At 43.9% G+C, this 21,250-nt stretch overlaps 2 protein-coding genes across 4 annotated transcripts in view; one reads left to right on the forward strand and one right to left on the reverse strand.

Annotated features, from left to right (window-relative positions):
* Positions 1-16,497, forward strand: part of tmem121aa (transmembrane protein 121Aa) — a 28,030-nt gene extending 11,533 nt beyond the window's left edge. For all 3 annotated transcript variants that reach the window (XM_048228001.1, XM_048227999.1, XM_048228000.1), the window contains exon 2: positions 14,051-16,497. In XM_048228001.1, the coding sequence (XP_048083958.1) occupies positions 14,902-15,861 (960 nt within the window). In that variant the 5' untranslated portion in view covers positions 14,051-14,901 and the 3' untranslated portion in view covers positions 15,862-16,497. The remainder of the gene's footprint in view (positions 1-14,050) is intronic.
* A 2,880-nt stretch (positions 16,498-19,377) lies between these two features.
* Positions 19,378-21,250, reverse strand: pth2 (parathyroid hormone 2). The gene is made up of 3 exons (XM_048228461.1): positions 20,971-21,250; positions 20,180-20,283; positions 19,378-20,066 (listed from the first exon to the last, which is right to left on the reverse strand). Exons 2-3 carry the CDS (start codon positions 20,281-20,283, stop codon positions 19,706-19,708), a joined length of 465 nt encoding a protein of 154 aa, XP_048084418.1. The 5' UTR covers positions 20,971-21,250; the 3' UTR covers positions 19,378-19,705.

The following is a 21,250-nucleotide window of genomic DNA, read 5'->3' on the forward strand; positions in this document are numbered from 1 at the left end:
TTGGATCTGCGAGTCCAGTTGCGAACAAGAGGAAGTAAATTCTCATGACCGAAAGCTTTACACACTCGACTAATGGACTTTGGGGGATCTTTTGATCCGGCGGTTAGCAGGATTGTGCTCTTTCTCCGCGGGGCTTTTTGTGAGCGCCGTAAAGGAGGCTGGCGTAATCGGCATCTTGTCTGGATGAGTTTTGTCACGTTTGACAGCCTTGTAAAGGGCAGCAGGCTCATTAGCCTGTTTGCTAGCGTTTTTTCTTCCTATTTTCTTGTCTCTGACACACACACATACACACACAAACACACACACACACTGTTGGAGATATCGCTCAAAACACACTTGTTAAAATATTCATTCAACCACAACTAAACGGTTGTGCAATGGACTGGCAGCAACAAAGACAAAACAGCATATCTTTTAGACAGTTTAAACAAACTGTTCAGAGATGGTTTACAGCATTTGTGAGAGAATTCCACAATCTTTTTGAGAGAAATGAACAATTCTAACACAAGAAAGGAAGATGTTGATGAAAGAGAATGATTGTTGTCAGTGTTTTGACTTACAGTTAATAAAAACTATACACTTAATAAAAACACTTCCCACAAAACATGCCATCATATCTTGAAAATTCCTTGGGCCATTCCTCTGTTCATGCATGAATACTTTTGTGTATTCTTCAACGGTAGCAATGCAACCTTGGTTGATTTGATCTTATTTTCCGTGCATCTCAGGCACTGAAAAATAATGATACCTCATTTTAGGCCACATCACTGAAATTGGATTCCTTTTCATGACAGGGCATCTTTCAAATGATATATGAAAGCTGCCTTGGTTCATAACAATTGCTACAGTGACCAGGGTATAAATAGTGTCTCTGTGTATTAGTGATATTGATTCAACATTCTTATTTTGTATTTTTTGTTGTGGTTAAAAGTGCTAGGCTCATCCATCACCTCAGTGATATTATCAGCAGACAGGCTCGTTGTTAATGACTTGCCTCATATTACCTTGCATTGTTTTTTGTTTGAATTCATCTCATCAGGAATCATTCACAAATCACCGGGATCCTCGGTCGGGATTGTAATTGCCAGCAGGTTTGGGGAAATGATGAGAGGGTGGAAATGAAAGAATGTGGACTTTGATGAGCGCTGATTGCCTGGGCTAGGTTTCATTTTTTTAGTTTAGTAGTGTTATTTTCTTTTTCTTTTTTTATGTGAGGCAGTGATAAAACCTCCAAAAACCATACACTTCAAACAAACTGAGATATATATATGTGTGTGTGTGTGTGTGTGTGTGTGTGTGTGTGCTTTCATGCACCATTCCAAGTTTTAAAGGCCCAGTCCTATCGATCCTCATTTGAACCCAATTACCTCACCCTCAGCGGGGAAGCAGCCACACCAACTCTGCCCTGTCCCATACGAAAGAGTGACACAGAGAGGAGGAGGAAGAGCACCAGCGTGGACTACAGAGGAAGAGAGAGGGAGAGCAGAGAAGAGAGGAGGAGAGCAGCTACCTCATCCTTCCTCCCCCCCCTCCAAACCCCCATCCTCTTTCTGCAGAGCAGCAGGGACAGTGGAGTCACACAGAGATAAAGCATCTTGGGAACGTGAGCGGACTCCCAATATCCTGCCTGACAAACTTCCCCTGCCTTTACACCGCCGTGCCATCTACAGCCATAAAGACAAAAGAGAAAAAGACAGAGTAGGGGTGATGGGTGGTGTGTGTGTGTGTGTGTGTGTGTGTGTGTGTGTGTGTCTGTGTGTCTGTGTGGGAAGAAGGGGGGGGGGGTGTGGGTGTAAAAGATGTGTATATGTGTGTGTGTGTGTGTGTGTGTGTGTGTGTGTGTGTGTGTAAGAAAGAGAGGTTTTTGATGGATCTTTCAGAGTTTCATCTTTTTTTCACCAATATTCCCTAGCAGAACCATACCTCAAAGGGCACAGCTATACAGCTATATGAGTAAGGGAGAGAGAACAAATACTGAGAAAGAGAGAAGAATAGAGATTAGAGAGAGAGAAAGATGGAGAGAGCATGAAAAAGAGGGAGAGAGAATGAGGAAGAGAGAGATATGAGATGGAAGGGACTTTAAACTTGAAGCAGTATCACTGTGTGAAAATTAAATTATAAATTTCCACAGTGGAAACCTTATTTGCATGTCAATGTCTCAAATTGAATTGAGAGACTGAGGGACCTTTGACAATGTGACCAATTTAGACAGCCAATACCACCAGCCTTGTGTTTGCCTTGCCATCCAAAGACCAAGTGTGAAATTAGAGCAGGATTGTTTGAACACATTTCCTTTGGTTCCACACCCACATTGGTTACACAAATCTTTTTTTTTTCACAAGTTCACCTTCACTGCATGAAGTTTTCTCTTCAGCAGCAGGATGGAATTGTTCCTGCAACTAAAGTCATACAGCAAGGTGCTGGCAGTGCCATGTTTTTTTTTTATTTGATTCTCTGGGATTACACACAAACACTAAACACACACACATACATACATACAGTACACACACCCAGTTGTATCAAATGTATATCTTCCCTGTACTATAAATTGTAGATAAGTAGATAAGTAAATGCAAAAATGTAAAGTGTGAGATATCTGAAATTGACAAAGCCTACTGATGATATAGCCTAGAAATCTAGACGCACCATAGCGGCAGCAAATTTAATTTGCAGCCAGGGTAGTCTAGCAACTCTCCATTGGCTTGCGAGCTGGAAAAATGAAACTTTCAGGCCAATCACATCGTGTACAGAGACAGTGACGGTTCCACATGAATTCCCTGCTACTTGAAAACAAAGATGGATGCTGACAAACAGCAATCTTTGAAACGCGACTTGAGTCAAGCTTTTTTTAAATTGGCAAAAGTTTGATCAACTAGTCAACTAGCTCCGCTAGTGGGAAAATGCATGGGACTCATGAGTTGTAGTGCTGTCCTATTGCATGCAGAGGAAATTTGAAAGACAACTGTTTATCCCGCCTCTCGGATCGAGCAGTGCCAATGGATAATTCCCAGACCCTACATCTTGATGTATTCTAAGTACATGATATAAATCAGCTGTGTTTGGCAGTGCAGAAATTGCATTTCAAATGACTTGAAGTAAAAATCCCCCTTTTCGCCTTTGTGAAATGGAAACCTGCAATCTGGCATTACCAGACAATGATGCACATTAAGATCTGCACACGGGAGCAAGGTGGATCCTGCTGCTCCTGCTGCTGCAGCTGATGATGCCGATGATGATGGCACCGGAAAATGAGCTTAGGCCTCCAGCCTCTGTCGAGCATCTCTTCTTCAATTCCACCTCCTGCTGCGTCTGACACCACCCGAATTCACACGACTAATTTCAGCACGTTACTGCTTGAACTCCCCATTTCCCCATTCCCCGACCTACACCCCCACCCACCACCACCACCACCACGCCTCAGGAAAGGGTATCTGAAGAATAGGGATCAGAGCAGAGCAACAGAGTCCTCTCCCATTTGTTGTCTACCAGTCGGTGGCTAGATTAGACAGGAAGTGTTTCCTATTGCAGATGAGATAATGGTATCTGGGACCCCCTGCAGATTCACAGGGGCCGAGACGCTGGCTGAGACAGAGATCAGAACAGAGGGCAGAGAGAGAAAGAGAGAGAGAGAAAGAGAGAGGGAGAGAGAAAGAGACAGAGAGGAGAGAGAGAGGGAGAGGGAGAGGGAGAGGAAAAGACAGAGAGAAGGACAAATGGAGAGAAGAGAGAAGAGAGAGATGATGGAAATTGATGGGAAATTTGCATGGAGAATAGAAAGAGGAAGACAACAGAGAAGAATGTTGAAGTGTGTGGATGAAGATGAGGTATTGACTGATGTGGTTCAAACTGCAGAGAGGAAGGACAGGACAAATGGAGGGATGCTGTGTTTAAAGTCAAAGTGGATGAGATGAAACATAAAAAGGAGGAGAAGAAAAAGAGGAGGAGGAGGAGAAAGAAAAAGAAGACGTGAAGATGATATTAAGGAAAAGGCTGACTGGGTTGGAAGAGTATTAAACATTTAGGCAGGATAAGAAAGGAGTATGGTAACTGAGAAATTTTGCATTCTTAAGGCCGATTCCAAACTTCTGAGACTTCACCACCCACCACCTAACTGAGAACACAAGGCTACTCATCACTCTTTAATACCAGGGGTGCAGTCTCGCGCCACTTCTTAAAAGAATCAAACAGCATATCTTTCAATCCAGACACAATGATATTTCTTTTTTTCTCTCCTCACCTTGTCTTCTCAGTAGACAGTCTGGTAGCTCTTCAAGTTGGCATCTGGGTTATCAATTCTGTCTCATAGATTTACAAAGTAGCTGAAGTAGTATTTCTCTTTTGAATGGCCAGAAAGTTTCTGGAATCCCCTATCATACAAGAAAACAGAGATGCTACAGTATCTGTCAGATTATTGAACAAAGACTAATTGAATGTATAAGTTGTTTCTGATTCTTAAGTGAAACTGGTTATTTTTTAATGTGTTCTGGTAAATGTTTGAAATGTAAAACTAATACTACCCAGTGAGAGATGGTGCCAACTTTGCTGTTTATTTTGGACAGCCTTGAAAGAAAGAAGTTCAATATTCATTTAAACATAATTCTATTAATTTAACATTTTATCTAGTTTTTAATGAAGCCTTGGAATGATTTCTGAAAATACCAAACACACAAGACTGATATTTTAGACCCCTCAAAAGGGCTGGCTGACTCTGCAGGCCCATAATACACTCAGTCACAAATGATTAACTCTCATTTTGTGAAGTTCTTTAAGAATTGAAAACATGAAAGAATGTAAGTATACTATAACACTCTTTTCTGAATGTTGGCAATCTTAGTTGGGCTCTCACTGCATTAGTTACTGTAGCCTGTTCAAACATGTTGATCCATAAAACGAATCCATCAGTGGGTATCTGTGGGTGCTCTTCATACCTCCTTATGACACCAGAGGAGACACTGGGTACTAGCAGCACGAACTCCCCAATTTTACGTCTTCAGGGCCACACCAGCAAATTGTCATGACTGCTCTGGAAGTCTCCCCCTCAAATAGTTGACTCAGTTGCCATCTCTACAGTGTTGTGAGTTAATCCCTTGTATACACATTGTATAGGCCTACACATTCTCTGTAGTACTATGACTTTCATCTTTGACAGTAACTTCAGTTGTTTGCTAGGGATGTTTAAATCTAGGCATCTTGGTTTTGCCATATTTCAAGGAGAATACACATGGTGGTGGGATGTGAGAGAAAGCTGAAAGTTAAAGGCTTGAGAAGAACAAGTGAATAAGTCTCTACCCTCCCAAGATCAAGACTCTGTGGTTTGAGAAAAACCAAGCAAGTGAGGAGAAATAATGATAAGATGTTGAGCTGTAACACTCTGCAGACAAGTCAGCGTTACCACTGGGCCTGGAGCCACATTATTCAAGGATACAAGGATACAAGGATACAAGGAAGTTTATTGTCACATGCATATAGTTACTGGAAGTAAGAAATGCAGTGAAATTATGTCTGGTGTCAGCCTATTTGTGCATTAATGGGGGTAAAAGTGCAGTAGAAGAGGGTTTAGTAGATTAAGTGGCAAGGGCTGCATAAAAAGGTGGGGGAGGATTGGGATTGGGTGGGGGCACCAACAAGGAGCACCCAAGAGCAACAGGGGCAAGGAAAAACTCCCTTACCAAGGAAGAAACCCTTGGGCAGATCCACGGGCTCAAGGGGCTAACCCAACTGCCAGGGGTCTTGGTGTGTGTGTTGGGGGATGACAGGGGAGATGGGATAGTGTGCTGTGTATGTGGGGAGAGGGCAGTGTGCAATATGTGTGTTGGAGAAGCTTCCTCATGAGACAATGTGCTGTGTATTAGGCAGGGGGTGTGCTGTAAGTATGTTGGGGATGTGTGTTGGAGAAGCTTCCTGATGAAATAATGTGCTGTGTATGTAGGGGCAGGGACTTACTATTGCAAGCAGAGTACTGTATGTAATGTATGTAATGTATGTGAGTGATGACAGTGAAGATGTGTGTGTGGGCGGGAGGGGGGTGGAGCAGTGACTGTGTGTGTAGGTGGGTAGGTGGGGGCAGTGTGCTGTAAGTATGTAGAGGATGTGTGTTGGAGAAGATCCTGAAGACAATGTGCTGTGTATGTGGGGGGCAGTGTGCAGCAAGTATGTAGAGGAGGCTTACTGTAGCAAGCAGTGTGCTGTGTATGTGAAGTGATGACAGTGATGATGTAAGTGTGTGTGTTGGGGGGGTCAGGGACTTACTATTGCAAGCAGAGTACTGTATGTAATGTATGTGAGTGATGACAGTGAAGATGTGTGTGTGGGCGGGAGTGGAGCAGTGACTGTGTATGTGTGTGTGTAGTGTGTGTGTGTGGGTAGGTGGGGGCAGTGTGCTGTAAGTATGTAGAGGATGTGTGTTGGAGAAGATCCTGAAGACAATGTGCTGTGTATGTGGGGGGCAGTGTGCAGCAAGTATGTAGAGTGCTGTATGTATGTGAAGTGATGACAGTGATGATGTAAGTGTGTGTGTTGGGGATGGGGGTGGGGTGGGGGGGCAGAAAGGCTAGGCAATCAAGGACATGGGTAGATGGAGGAGAAATCAAAAATAATAAATAAAAAGTGTGCAAAAGTTGGAGAAAGTCAGATATGTGTGTGTGTGTGTGTGTGTTCAACTACTTCTGAAACTTTGCAAGTGAAGTTGAACTCTTCTCTAAGGATGACTCACACAGCCTCTTAACCTTTAAAAGGTAAAAGCTTTCACAGAGGGCATCCAGGCAACTACACATACTTCTTTTCAGCATCGAGGTCTAGACCTCAAGGCTGGGTGAGTATACCTGTCTTTAGCATTTGAGTGAGCTCTTTATAGGACATCTTATCCATGTTAGAAGTCAGGAGTTTACTATCTCTGCTCTGAGGCTCTTGGGGTTGATAGATACAGAGGCGCTGCTAGAACCCCCCCCTTGCCAATGGATTTTTACAAATACATGCCTGGTGTCTGACCATGTTGTCAATGAGTAGATGGATCTGTCTATATCTGGAAACGGTCCCAATAGGCTTAGCATTTTGTCACAACAAAACCACTACCGACATCTCTTCCCTTTATTGTATCTTAGGCTTTTATGTAAATGCGAGCAATCATGCCCTCGGCGGCTGACCTGGCTTTTATCGAGTGCATTAGCAATCTGCATGTCTCATCAGTCTGCCAGTGGTGTTTACACTTAGCTCACAGGTGATCAGAAGTTAGCCTATACACAAATCCGACGAGTGTTCTGTGGAGGCTGCCATCTTGTGGCGACGCCATTACTGAGCTGTTACTGGTATGTAAACAAACCTCCGTGATAACGCACCCTCAATGACCGCTACAGCCAGGCAGTATGGCTTGTTGGGTTGATGATGTTAGACAGTGGCCTCCGGTCACAGATGAAGGTACAAGCGATCTTACAGATTATAAATGAAAATAGCTAATAGAGTAGGCCTAGAGAATGAGGAAATAAAGACATAATTGGGACTAGGTTGATATTATATCTACTTAACTACTGTAGCTAGCTAACGTTAGCAATAACTATGCTAGCTAGGCTAGCTAACGAGGAAACTATACAAATATATGTCCATTTGGCATGTTTTCCCACTCGACATTATAAAAGAAGTAGTGAGACAGTCATATATCGCGGGCTATTGGCTCAATTGTTAGCACGCTCGCCTCCCGATCCGAGGTGCTGCTGTTCGTGGGTTCGAGTCCGGGTGTGTGCAGGGCTGAATCGCTGAATCGGCTGAAAAGTCAGGAATTGATAAATTGTGACTGTCATGATAAGTTGATGATAAGCTATGGTTTGTTGAAGCGTTGAGCATATAGGTGAGAAATTAGCTTTCTTGGTGTTAAGCCACTCAATTAGTCAGTGGCTATGATGGCCATGTGGTAATGAGTGGCTTGTTCACATCAGTACCTTGTAATCGAGCAGGCTGAGCTGGGACTCACTCTGGTGTCTGGTGACGTGATGTCTGTAGCAGTAGAAATGTGACATATTGGACATATACTCTAACAGCATTAGTGTCACCGTGACCGATATAACACACACTGTCCGGGATATGCCCAGCATATTACCCTCAATTTAGGTTATGTGGTTATTACTGTATGTCAGAGCCCCAGGCATTATCCACCCTCCAACCCCAGACAGTCAAATATGAAACGCTAACATTGCAAACAATAGTCTTACAGGGTCAGTGCTAGCACTTGACCTGCCAAGGACCTGACGTAATTCAATAGGAGATTCAGAGGTCATCACATCAGAGGCAGGGCTTCCTATAACATGAGACACTGACTCAGCATATGGCCCCCTAATGCAGGGGACCTGGGTCATACACTCAGCGCCCCAGCGTCTTCACCCTAATTAATCTTTTTGAAAAATGTCTTTCATAATACTGGCATTACCGAGACCATGACCTTTGTTGGAAGTTGATTATTTGGCTAATATGTGTGGGGATAATTATTCACTGTATGCTTACTTCATCTGGTTTTCCTATAGCTGAAAAAGCACCCTCATGAACAAGCTTATGAATTAAAATCCCTGTGGAGAGGACTAGCCGATGGGCCTTTGAGCTGTGCTACTTCTAGCTGCCTACCACTGCAGTCAGAGGGGTGATCGTGACCATGGCTGTCAGTTAGGGAGTTTGCAGAGAGACACCGGGGCAGGAACTAAGCGGAGCGAAAAACACACCTCTTGCTTCCGGCACCGCGCAAAGAGGATTATTTAACGCACATACAAATAAGCAATGTGGGAAGCGCATAATGGCATATTATCTGGGTCGATACACATGTATAATTTACAAGATGTACACAAGAAATGCCACAGACGCTAAACACCAGTACTTCATTAATGAACCATTTACAAGCCAGAGCACTGCATAGTGACGGGGTAAACCTCACTGGAGACAGTGAATATCTAAACAGTATCAGTTCAATAGCAGCAGAGATGCTAATGTGTGTCTGTATGCAAACCGTTGCTGTGTCAGTTCTATCCATCTTTACCCTTTTATATCATCGCTCTATATCCCTCTGTTACCACATCCACTCTTCTTTTCCCCCTCCATCCCCCACAGACAGTCTCAAAGTTGGCACTGCCAATTGAGCTGGGCCTGGCTGGTCATCTGGGCATCTGATGAGACAGTGGTCAGATAATCCCACCGAGGAGCTCTGCACGGTTCAAAGTCCAAACTCTCTTGATTCTGCAGCACCCTTGTCTGTGATGAAGGGGATGCCAAGCAGTAGTGTATATGTGATTGTGTGTGTGTGTGTGTTTGTCTCTCTCTCTCTCTCTCTCTCTCTCTCTGTATGTGTATGTGTGTGTCTCTCTGTGTGTGTGTGTGTGTGTGTGTGAGTGTGACAGTGGGGCTTTGAACTGCCCAATCCCTGGGTACCCAACCATGCCACTCTCTGCATCAAACTAGCTCTCAAGATGGCAAGGGGTGGAAGATTTTCTCTTTCCCCTGAAGGAAACCTAAGGAGGTGTGAAGGAGAAAAACATGTAGTGGGTCGAGTTGAGCCGTAGGAAACATGAGGAATGAGGGAAACCCTCCCTCCCTCCTACCGCCCACCAACCCACCCACCCATTCATCCACTCATCCACCAAAAACCAATTCAATCTCTCCCTTCAATCCCTTTCCTCTTCCTTACTTACTGCGCTGTGATAGCAGGACATGGGAGGAAGTGGCAGAGCAATTTGACCTCTTCTCGTTCAACTCACACTTTTCATTTCTCCGTTGGCAGCAAAAAAAAAAAAAGCAGCTGTTTTCCCCCCTCATTCACGTCTTGTCCCTCACCTCACTCTAATTTCCCCACTTCGCAAAACATTTGTGAGTTTTACTGAGAGGAACAGTAGCCGCATACTGAGAGGATAGGATATGGATGTGTGGTATGCCTGAAGTTCAAGGAGTGTTCTTCTCTACTCTCCAATGCACGATGAATACTGACCTCTGTGGACCCCAGCTACCTCTCATCGATTGAGGTCTGCTCTTCTCTTTTCTCCAAATTAACTTCTCTTGCCCTTCATTTCTCTCAGTCAAAAGCAGCACATTTAAATAAAGGACCTTAAGAGGGGACGTTGAAAGGACATAGCTACATTAAATTAGTATTACTCTTATCCTGCCCTCTACGTCATTGTGCACTAAGGCACTCGTTTCACTTGCTGCTGCTGCTGCTACTGCTGCTTGATGTTTTTATTTGTATGTATGAGACAGAAACGCAGGCCGATATCGATACCACCAGAGCAAGCAGCAAGGTCTGTGTCAGAACACCCATGGCCCCAGGCAAGAGGAAACAGGGTTTAGCAACATCAGATAGAGCCGTTTCCAGGCAGCGTGGCGGCCAGAGAGCCAGGCAGCCAGACATGCGGGCAGGCAGGCAGGCAGACCAGGAGGCAGGGTGGCTGGGGCTTTTTGCTGTAATCATATCAACACGCTCATTCGGCTTGGCAAGCACACTGAATTACAGCCCCCCGCGGAGTCCTATCAGCAGGAGCAGTCTGAGCTCAGAGCCACCGCAGCCCAGCCAGTCTCCACTGTCAGCCACCCGCCGCAACACGGCACAGGGCAGGACAGGACAGCCAATACAGCAACACAGAGGGGGGCACAGAGAGAGAAAGAGGGGGTTGTGTTGTGTAATGTTTATGTTATGTAAATACAGTACATTTAATGTTTCTATAAATATGCCAATGCACATACAGTATATGTTTTATGAGTTTTTACAGTAAAATCATAGTGTATGATTTATGTATTTAGTTTATATACATTTACATAATAACCATAGACATTACGATTTTTTGTTCTTTGTATTATTACTTTTCTTTTGTATAACAGCTATGGCACTATAAGTGCTTTATCCGTCATGCCAGAAAAGCAGTTTGAATTGAATTGAATTGAATTGAGAAGGGAAGGGATGGAGGGAATACAGATAACGAAAGAAGGAAGAGAAGGTGAGAAATGAAAGGAAGCTGATTGAAAGGGATGCAGCGAGAGAGGGAGGGGTGGTTAGCGGGGCTGCCAATAGAGATAGAAAGGAGGGAGAGAGAGAGAGAGAAGGTAAGAGAGAGAGAAAGAGAGAAGGTAAGAGAGAGAGAAGGTAAGAGAGACAATAAGACAGAGCGGGTGATGGACAGAAAGACAAAGGAGAAGGGTATTTACCAAGATTCATTACTTCACACAACCATAATGGACACCTCTGAGCTCCTTTCTCCATGGCCAGGAGAATGGACATGCCATTGACTCTGTTAGAGTATAACAGAACATTTGTTTTGTTTTTGTTCCAAGCCAATAGCAACAAAATGGTTGAGCACTTTGAGGCAAATTATACATCACATGTTCTTGTTTGGCAACCATCTAGTTGTACCCAACCTGAGTCCTTAAGTGCCTCACTCAGACAGCAGTTGATGTCAGATTCTAACAGGGTCAGGGTGAATTAGCTTGTCTGTTCAATGCCAACAGAAGGTGAAAGTTGCATCCATAGTGTCTAAATTCTCTACATTATTAAACAAACAAGATCCACAGAACTCCTTGATAACGATGGTTTCCACAGTAACTGGTCTTGCCTGTGGACACTCCCCTGAGAGAACGCATATGAACTCACACAGCACATTCTCCTGACCTTACAAAGAGCAATAAGTGATCCAACCCCCATGTGACAGTATACTGTATGAGAGTGTCACAGTCATTTAATATAGCTTTTCCAAGTTTCACAATCCACGTGAGATTAAAAAAGCAATCAACATCTAATATCTAATATTCATCATATTCAATATATAATATTTATACCATATTCATATTCAAATCACAACATATTCAACAACTCATAAGTGTCGGAGGAGGAGAGGGAAAGGTTTGCTGCATGCCTACTGATGTGCTCGAATGCAAATCAAGCCCCCAATTAAAAACGTTTTTAAAAAGACTCTGTTTGTGTGAATACTGTCAAGGAGGCTTTTAATTTGCCGAGCTCAGGCGTCTTTCTTGCGAGCGGGATGTGTAAATATCTCTATTAGATACCCAGCAGCGCTTGCTCCGGATTCACAGCGAGAAATATCACTGCTCCCTCAGCCCCCCAAGTGGCTGTAAACTCTCCCAAAAAAAGAATGAAAACAGGAAAGAATCTCTACAGAGTGATTATATCATCAGGCCCCACAGGCGAGAGAGATACCCGACATTCAACATAGTGGGACCAATACAAAGAGGAGTTGAGAGGAGAGGATCAATAGTATGAGAGACTTTCTGGGCAGTTCAGCTTTAGACAACCTGTTCAATGGAGTATGATTATGTATGTGTGTTGAATGAAAGGTGCTTGTGTTTGTGTTCATCAAAGAAAAGAAAAATTGTGTGAGGAGGCTGTGTATGTATGTGTTTGTGTGTATGACTGGGTGGGTGGCTGTGTATGGCTGTGGGTGTGTGCATGACTGAGTGGGTGCATTGATTGCTCTGATGAGTTCTCTCTGCTCTGTTCTAGCAGAGCCAACCACCCCACTTGTTTTGCCATTTTAATTAAACTCCTGATTTAACGCCTATACACACAAGCCCTCATTGCATCTCTACAGTATGTGTGTGTGAGTGAGTGTGTGTGTTTGTGTGGGTTCATTGTGCTCGGTTAGAGTAAGCATGCTTCTAGTCTCTCAGCGCCTTGATGAGATTTTAATTTGTGTTTATTAATCCAGACTTCATTAAGTGGCTTAGTGCCACCACCAGGAGAGACCTCTAGCAGGCTTTGAAAATAATATCTCATCATCTACATGCAGGGCATGTAGTTCTAGTTTGGTTCATAGAGAATGTGTGACAGACAGACGTCTTGCTATCGCTGGTGAGAATATATTCTTGCTGATGAGCCATCTTGCTGATGTACAGAGAGTGGCTTTGTTAGAGAAAGAGCCCGAAGAGGAAGACTGTGATCAATAGCACGCCAGACAAAAAGTGACCCTCTTGACCTCTTTATGGGTCCCCTGTGGTGGAGGTTGAAGCTCTTAGACCACAAGGAGATGGAGAAGGCTGAGGGTGGGGGGTCAGCATCTTTAAGATTGTGTGTGTGAGTGTGTGTGTAAGAGAGAGGGAGATAGAGAGAGAGAGAGAGAGAGAGAGAGAGAGAGAGAAAGAAAAAAAGAGAAACCACTCTCTGTATTTTTAGGTGGGGAATATGTCAACATTTTAAGCATAGAAGGGAACAAGTCATCTCCTTTGTTGTGAGATTGTAGTCAGACGAGAGTGCCTGGAAGTCAGTGTGCCAGAGACCCAAACCACACATTAGCATTCAGTCTCTCCCACTCTGGTGCCTCAACTCACAGGATGTGATTAAAGTCTTCACACACACACACACACACAGGCACATGAGAACACACAGACACACACGTACTGTGTGTACACACAAATACACACAAACCCACAGACACGCACTGACAGACACACTCATGTAGACAAACACACACACACTTGTAGACATGCATTCACACACTGAGAGACATGAGCACACACACACACACACACTCTAGATAATCTCATGGCTCCCAGAATGCAGTTGGTTCCCCGCTGTGTCAGGCTCATAATCACTTATTATCGCTTTCTCAATGGAGCGGGTTGCTATGGAAGCCGGCAGATGTGAGCCTGCGAGAGTGTCTAATCGAACAGCACATAGGTGCAGCATTAGCGATTAGTAAAGGCAACATAATCTGCAAATCCATTACAAAATAGATTTGAATCAAGTGGTGCACAATGTGCTATTCCAACACTAATGAGGTAACCTCTAAGTAAAACTGGAACTAAATCTGGCATTATTTGTGTGGACGTCCGTTAATTATGTTCAAATTATTTTTTTTTTATTTGGTCTAATTAAGTACAGACAAGCCCTTTGCTGACCACAAGGTGTTGAATCATTCAGAAGTAAATGAATTACCATTCAGTGGTGTAGAACATCTCACTACTGCCCCCTGTTGTTCTCATAAAATAATATTGGAAGGTTAAAAAAATAAGATATCTGATTTAGTCTCCCTCTCTGCCTCTGGTCCATCTCTGACTGGTTTTCCCCTCCCCTCTTTCTCAGGTCTGCTGAAGAAGAGCAGTCAACACACTCCAGAGGAAAACCAAAGGCTCGTTTTTCTCCCCTGGTTGACGAAGGCTGACAGCTGAGGGATCTTCTGTCTCCGGGACACGTCTGAGTGCTCAGCTGCCCGTCATAGGTGCTTCCCTGCACTGAGAGGCAAACCGCCATTGACCCGCCCCACTTCTCTCCCTCCACACCCACACACAGCCACTAAGCTGCCCACACTGTCTAACCTCAGCCATGCTCTCAATCTCGGTGAGCTGACACCAATGACCCAAGTCACTGTTCTGGGATCAGCTATCCATCAAAAGCTCCCGTGTTTGATGACCTTTGGTGAACGGATGTATACCCACCCATTACGTTGACTTGGCTTTGTAAGGTGGTCAAGATGAGCGTGGAGGTCATGAGGGGTCGTGTGAAACCCTGATTAAAAAGAATAAAAAAATAAATAAATAAATAAAAAAAGGCACCCTGCATCCTTCCCGGAGCCCATGGAAGTGCGTTGAGTAACCTGAGGCAGTACCACACACACACACACACATGCACAAACGCACACACACCTGCAACGCTCCCGGTCACCTGAGGGATTAAAAACAAACACCAGCCAGCCTCAACATCAAAAAACCTCTTCTCCTCCCTCCATTTGTTTCTGTGAGCTGTTTATTTATTTCCTGTACAGATTCCCTACAGCAAGAATGGATAGACTTCTTCAGAATACAGAGACAGGGTGGCAGTCTAACACACCATGAGCATATAATTACCATCTACTATACCAGCCGGTGCTTTAATGGACAGTTTAACTTGGAAAGAGTTGTGGTGTTCAAAGTTAGACACTTAGGGGAGAGTCAAACATGGTTTTGCCGCCACCTGACAAACGGCACGTGTGTCTAACCACCATCGTCATCATGACAAGCATGGCCTTCATGGATGCCTACCTGGTCGAGCAGAACCAAGGGCCCCGCAAGATCGGGGTCTGTATCATTGTTCTGGTGGGGGATATTTGCTTTCTCATAGTGCTTCGGTACGTGGCGGTCTGGGTAGGTGCCGAGGTCCGAACTGCTAAGCGAGGCTATGCCATGATCCTCTGGTTCCTCTACATCTTTGTGCTGGAGATCAAACTCTACTTTGTCTTCCAGAACTACAAGGCTGACCGGCGGAACTTAGAGACGGTAGCCCGCAAGGCACTGACTCTTCTGCTGTCGGTCTGCGTGCCGGGCCTCTACCTGGTTCTCGTGGCCCTGGACAGCATGGAGTACGTCCGCACCTTCCGCAAGAAGGAGGACATGCGGGGACGGCTCTTCTGGGTGGCCCTGGACCTGCTGGACGTGCTGGACATCCAGGCCAACCTGTGGGAGCCGCAGAGGACAGGCCTGCCCATCTGGGCGGAGGGCCTGATGTTCTTCTACTGCTACATCCTGCTGCTGATCTTGCCGTGTGTGTCGCTGAGTGAGATCAGTGTGCAAGGGGAGCACGTGTCCCCACAGAAGATGATGCTCTACCCGGTCCTCAGCCTGGTCACCATCAACGTGGTGACAATCGTCATCCGCGGCGTCAACATGGTGCTCTTCCAGGACAGCCGCGTGTCCACCATCTTCATCGGCAAGAATGTGGTGGCCATCGCCACCAAGGCCTGCACCTTTCTGGAGTACCGCCGGCAGGTGAAGGAGTTCCCGCCGCCGCATGACCCTGCCGCCGGCATCGCCCTGGAGCTCCAGCAGAACTCCGTGGCCCACAACCAGACACTGCCCAATGCCACCACTACCAGCCTGCCCGAGGAGCCGTCGCCGCCCGCCGAGGTCATCGACACGTGACGAGCCAAGCAATCCCTTCCTTCCTCTTCCTCCTCCAACCCCACCTCTCACATCTGTGTCTAGCAGCCACTACAGACTTGACACCCTTGACTGGACTGCTAAAACTTGTTTTTATCAGAGGAGTTGTTTTTTTGTAAAACACATAATCATAAATATGTATTTGTCCCAAGGAAGAGAGTTGGCAGCCTTTCAGGGTCAAGACGAACTCTCCAGTCCCTTAAAGGGGAATGTTGAAAAAGTTCAGAAACTTCAGAAATTTCTTATTTTTAAAGAGGTATTTTTGAGAAAAAGGGAAAATCTTTCTGCTCTGGAATGGGGTAAAATGCAGCTTATAACAGCTGTTTTACAGCAAAAATAGAGCTTCTAGCAGCCAGTTCCTGTGATAGTAAAGCTTTTATTTTATAGTAGAGGGCTGCCTTCATGGATGGGGATTAGCACTAGTCCTAGATCAAATTATATTTTGAATGGAGATTCTCTATTTAAAGTGCGGTTTAATCCAGGACTGTGACAAATCTCTGTCTGGAAACAAGATGTTTGTTTTCAATCTTCTGATGCATCTCTCCCCATCAGATGTTTCTCTGGCACTGCCAAGATGATTCTCTGTGAATCCAGGATAGGAAAGCAAACTGGGGGACGGGATGGTATTACAGAAGGGAGGGGGAAATGGCTGGGGGCTGGGGGTGGGGGGTGGGGTAGAGGTGGCAGGACTTAGTGGTGATTCATTCCAGCTAACTCGGTAAGCTGCTGACAGAGGCATGGAATTAAATGGTTCCAGGGTAGCTGCGAGGCTTTTTCACTTAAAGACTGGTTTCCAGGTAGAAAAGTCTAGAAGGTTATTCCAGGCCAGCAGTGTAAGTAGAGGGGGAAATTGGAGAGCCCCACATACACAATATGTCTGAATGCATGCATGTTGTCATACATTGTCTGACAGTTTTTGTGTGTGTGTGTGTGTTGTGTGTGTGTGTGTGTGTGTGTGTGTGTGTGTATGTGTGTGAGTGAGTGTGCTGAGAAAATATTATTACAATGGTAAAACTTTTAACATAATTCAGATGCAGTTTGTAAAAGGACCAGATGAACATACAACCTATCTATAAAAGCCCTTGAATATTTATTTTTCATCTATGCCATTATATTATTACTATTATTATTATTATTATTATTATTATTATTAATATATTATGCCATTTTTGTTTTAGTTCAATAGTTTAATTTACCTACTTCTCTATTATTCTTTTCAATGTAATGTAATGCCTTTCTTTAAAAAGGACGATTACTCTATGGTTACTATGGTTTAATAAAAATCTTCATTCAGCCATCTTGTAAAGGGTTCCTGCTTCTGACCGTTAATTAATGAAGCCGTGGGTGATTTTCAGAGTGCCTGGAGCATTTGGGAAATTGGTAAAAGCACAGCCAATTTGTGCCACAGAGGTAATGTTTCTTGCGGTCTATGCTGTGCCGCGCACGGACATTTAATGAAAGGAACACCCACAGGTCTGCCTATGCTGTGCCCTGATGCCTGCATTTCCTCCGTGAAAATGAAGCCCCAGAAGAGTAGAATGAAAGGAACAGCCGAGAGGATGAGACGAGTGCGACAGGAAGTGGAAAATCTCACACGGGCATTACACATCGACAGCCTCGTCAACCCCTCAGAAATTGAGGGATCTCACTGTTTGACTCTGTCAGACCTGCGGGAAGACACACACACACACACACACACACACACACACACAAACACACACACACACAAACACACACACACACACACACACACACACACACACACAAAACACACACACACAAACACAAACACAAACACACACACACACACACACACACACACACACACACACACACGCACACACTTTACGTTTAGGGCTCAGACAGTTATTGGTCCAAAAATAAGAGGGCATGGTGCTGGAATGATGGAGCATATGAGGAGCAGGAACAGTATCAGCAGGGGAGGAATGGCCTGCAGAAAGCAATTTAGCGTCCACTGATTGGGTCTAGATGCCAAGTAGCCTGGACAGAGATGGTGATAAATAGGGTCTTCTGTGATTCGCATTCCCATCATCCATCACCTGAGCACCTCCCCTGCTCCTCAACCGCTCCCACACACACAGCAGCCACCCACAGCAGCACAGCAATGCCATCCTAGGTACTAGGGAGAGGAAGAGGAAGAGGAAAGGAAGGAGGGAAGTGAAAGTGTGAGGAAAGACTGAAGACTGATATGGGCTGTGGAGAGTGATTGACTGAATGGGTGAGTAGCTGAGTGAGAGGGCTAATAAATAAGTTAGTGATTGTGAAGGAAGTGAACATAATGACAATGTTATTCGCAATCTTTCTGACATGTCTAACGACCTCATTCTTGATTCTGCCTTAAAGTTGTTGTTAACTGAGTTCAACAGTCTGAAATTGAAATTACAGCCCTCTCTTCTGTCTCTTCGGTACTCCTGAAGCTATGCGTTGATTGGCTAGATTTGTCTATGGCTTCTCCAAGTCAGTATGCTAATTTCTCATTTACAAAAAATAACTGCAGTTATACTACACTTATAAAGTGCAGTGCACTTATACTACAGTATAGTGTGGTACGGTTGAACAATTCAGTTTTTCTGTGTCCAAAATACTGCATTTCCTGAATAAGAACTGCAAATATTTCCTCCAAAACTGCAGTTTCAACACTTGAAGTAGGCTAATGAAGTTATTTTTTGTAAGGGTCAAGGTATTTAGAGTACACACTCTGAATGGACATGACTGTAGGGACTATTAGCTAAAATGTACATAAAGTTTATTGGATCAGAATCACAGACTACACTTTTAATAGAAGCAGTATGTCAACAATTGTTCGAACATTACTGACCACTGTCATTTCAACAACAGTGCAGATCTTTCGTTTCTTGACCTGATAAAAGCCTGGCCAGTTAAACACACATTCAAGGAGAGAAGAGGGGAAAGAGAACGTTTTCCATCTCACCTCTAGCTGTCAGCTACCTCTAATAACAGTAGTTCAGTCTCTCTATCTCCTTGACACTATTCAACCTCCTGTCACCACTTAGATTTCTCTTAGGCTACATCCTTTTCATGTCGCCCTGAACAAGTCTAGCCTAGCTGGAACGGCTGGAAATATGCTCTTGTATGTTTTCATTTCCTAACCCACAGGCTCTGAGGGATGAGATAACAGAAAATGGCGAAGGTAATCTCACAACGATTGTCAACATGAAATGTGTCTTTCAGAGTCTTGAGCGGCCTGGTTTGTTTGGTGTTATTTTTTATTTCAAGGAGGTGAAAGAAGATTCTGGCGTGAACAATATTTTACCTGAGGCAGAGACTGTGGCAGTCTATGCTACTTCACCTGACCGCTGGTCTTGTAGCGCGGGAGTAATCCATTAATCACCCGCTCTTGCTATATTAATCGCGTGTTCTCTGTAAGTAATGGGGTCACGTTGTTGTATTTAGCCACGGTCTCATTTATTCTGGGAGCCATAATTTTATTAAATATTCAATTTTGAGCGCGCCTGTTTCCGCCTTTGCCTGTGATGATAAATCACAAGAAGTCATGTTATTGGTTTTAGTAACAGCGTTTTTATCTTGCCTCTCCCCTCAAACTTGTCACATCTTACAGTAATGATTCGAAAATGATACTTTCTGACACTAGAGGGCTCCCATAGTCACACAATTGTATGCTTACATCACCATTTCATACAAGTGTCACAAGTGTTTGTTGATGTTTAACATAGCATTTATAAAGATTCATCTCATCTCAGGGAAAACAGACCGAAACAAAGCTTCACAGAACATTTTTAATTCATCAAAAAATACCTGGCCTACACTAGCACCCAACATAAGTCTATGAATTCACAACTAGAAGCTTTTGCATGTAAGAATTGAGCCATTTCTGTCTCTCCATTGCAGTTAGAAGTTTGCTTTTCTCTCGGAAGGCTGCATCATCTGCAACTACGATATTCCTCTTCGCTTCGTTCACTGGTTGGGCCATCCAGTCGCTGGGCCAACCCTTTGACAGCTCCTCTCCCATTTGTGATTGGGTCATGGGAACCCACTCATCTCCACCAAGAATCTCTGATTTGGGTTTGGCTGAAGCAAAGTCTGGAGCTGACATCTGAATACTCCAGTCGCGGAGTGATATGGAAGGGTAGTGTATCTCCCATTGCTCGCCTTTGGAATCATCCTGGCCAATGGGAGAGGGGTATCTGTTTATAAAGGTAAAAAAAAAAAACAGTTACAATTTGTAGTGTCCTATTAGTTTCCAACACATCTGATATAGTGCATAAGTGGAAGTTCACTTTTGACTCTCAGAACTTACCGTAAAGGTCTCAGTCGGTGTTGGGGAAATCCAGAGGTCACTAAGGTCACAGAAATCAAGACTAACAGCAGAAGGGCAAGACGTGGTGAAGTAAGATAACACATCTGTAAAGCAGACATACATGGTCAGAAGAGACGCTTCTCACACACACTCACAAAGTGTTGCTTCCCACACACGCACACACACACACACACACACACACACACACACACACATATATATATATATATATATATAGAGAGAGAGAGAGAGAGAGAGAGAGAGAATTTGAGAATTTGTGCATATTAATACACACAACTTCAAGGCACATTTTCGTACCAGCATGACTTTAACAATGAATTGAATTTCTTGAATTTCCCCATGGGGATCAATAAAGTATCTATCTATCTATCTCTAACACTTCCGTTCACCAATAATAATTGTATATGTTCACACTGTTACAAATGTTTGCCTTTTATGCTGATGCCCGAAGCCATTCTTCAAACATATTCACAACTGGATATTTCTCAAATCTAACCAAATAAACAAAGAAAGAGAAAAAAACATATCTGTGATTGTCAACCATTTTTGCCTTATGCGTTAGCCTATCTCAGAGGAATTATAGCCTAATAACAGGACACATAATACATATACATCTTTTGATAACTGTATTGATATTAAATAAAATTCCCAAATTGGATATTAGTGAGACTTTCACACACATAAAAGCACAAAATAGTTTAGAATACCATTTTATATAATGATAATAACAAAATTGGCCGATTGATAGGTATTATACTTAAATCTCTTACCTTAATGGTTGCGGCGGTCTTTTGCCAAACGCTGTATATCGATACCAAGTATTATGTGTTGGGAACGTCCTTAAAAGGGTATTTCATAAATGTGTGCAGAGTGGTACCTACAGTAAGTTATCAAATTTTGAATCCAGACAATTGTAATTTCCTGAGTTACTGATCTTAAACAAACTTGTAGAGCTCAACTGTCCTTCTCCCTTGGAGTGACTCTGTCTCTCTGCTACATGCAGTTTGAATCTGGTGTTGTGGTGTGTATGAGTTTTTTTAGCGCTGTGCC

The sequence above is a fragment of the Alosa alosa genome, chromosome 19 (assembly GCF_017589495.1).
Source record: "Alosa alosa isolate M-15738 ecotype Scorff River chromosome 19, AALO_Geno_1.1, whole genome shotgun sequence".
Classification (NCBI taxonomy): Eukaryota; Metazoa; Chordata; class Actinopteri; order Clupeiformes; family Clupeidae; genus Alosa; species Alosa alosa.

What these genes read in the sequence shown, in the direction of transcription:
- pth2 (XM_048228461.1), bottom strand. Translation starts at nt 20,283, where the DNA reads ATGTGTTATCTTACTTCACCACGTCTTGCCCTTCTGCTGTTAGTCTTG. An exon ending in CACCGACTGAGACCTTTACG is followed by an intron (nt 20,067 to 20,179) that starts GTAAGTTCTGAG and finishes CTTTATAAACAG; the next exon opens with ATACCCCTCTCCCATTGGCC.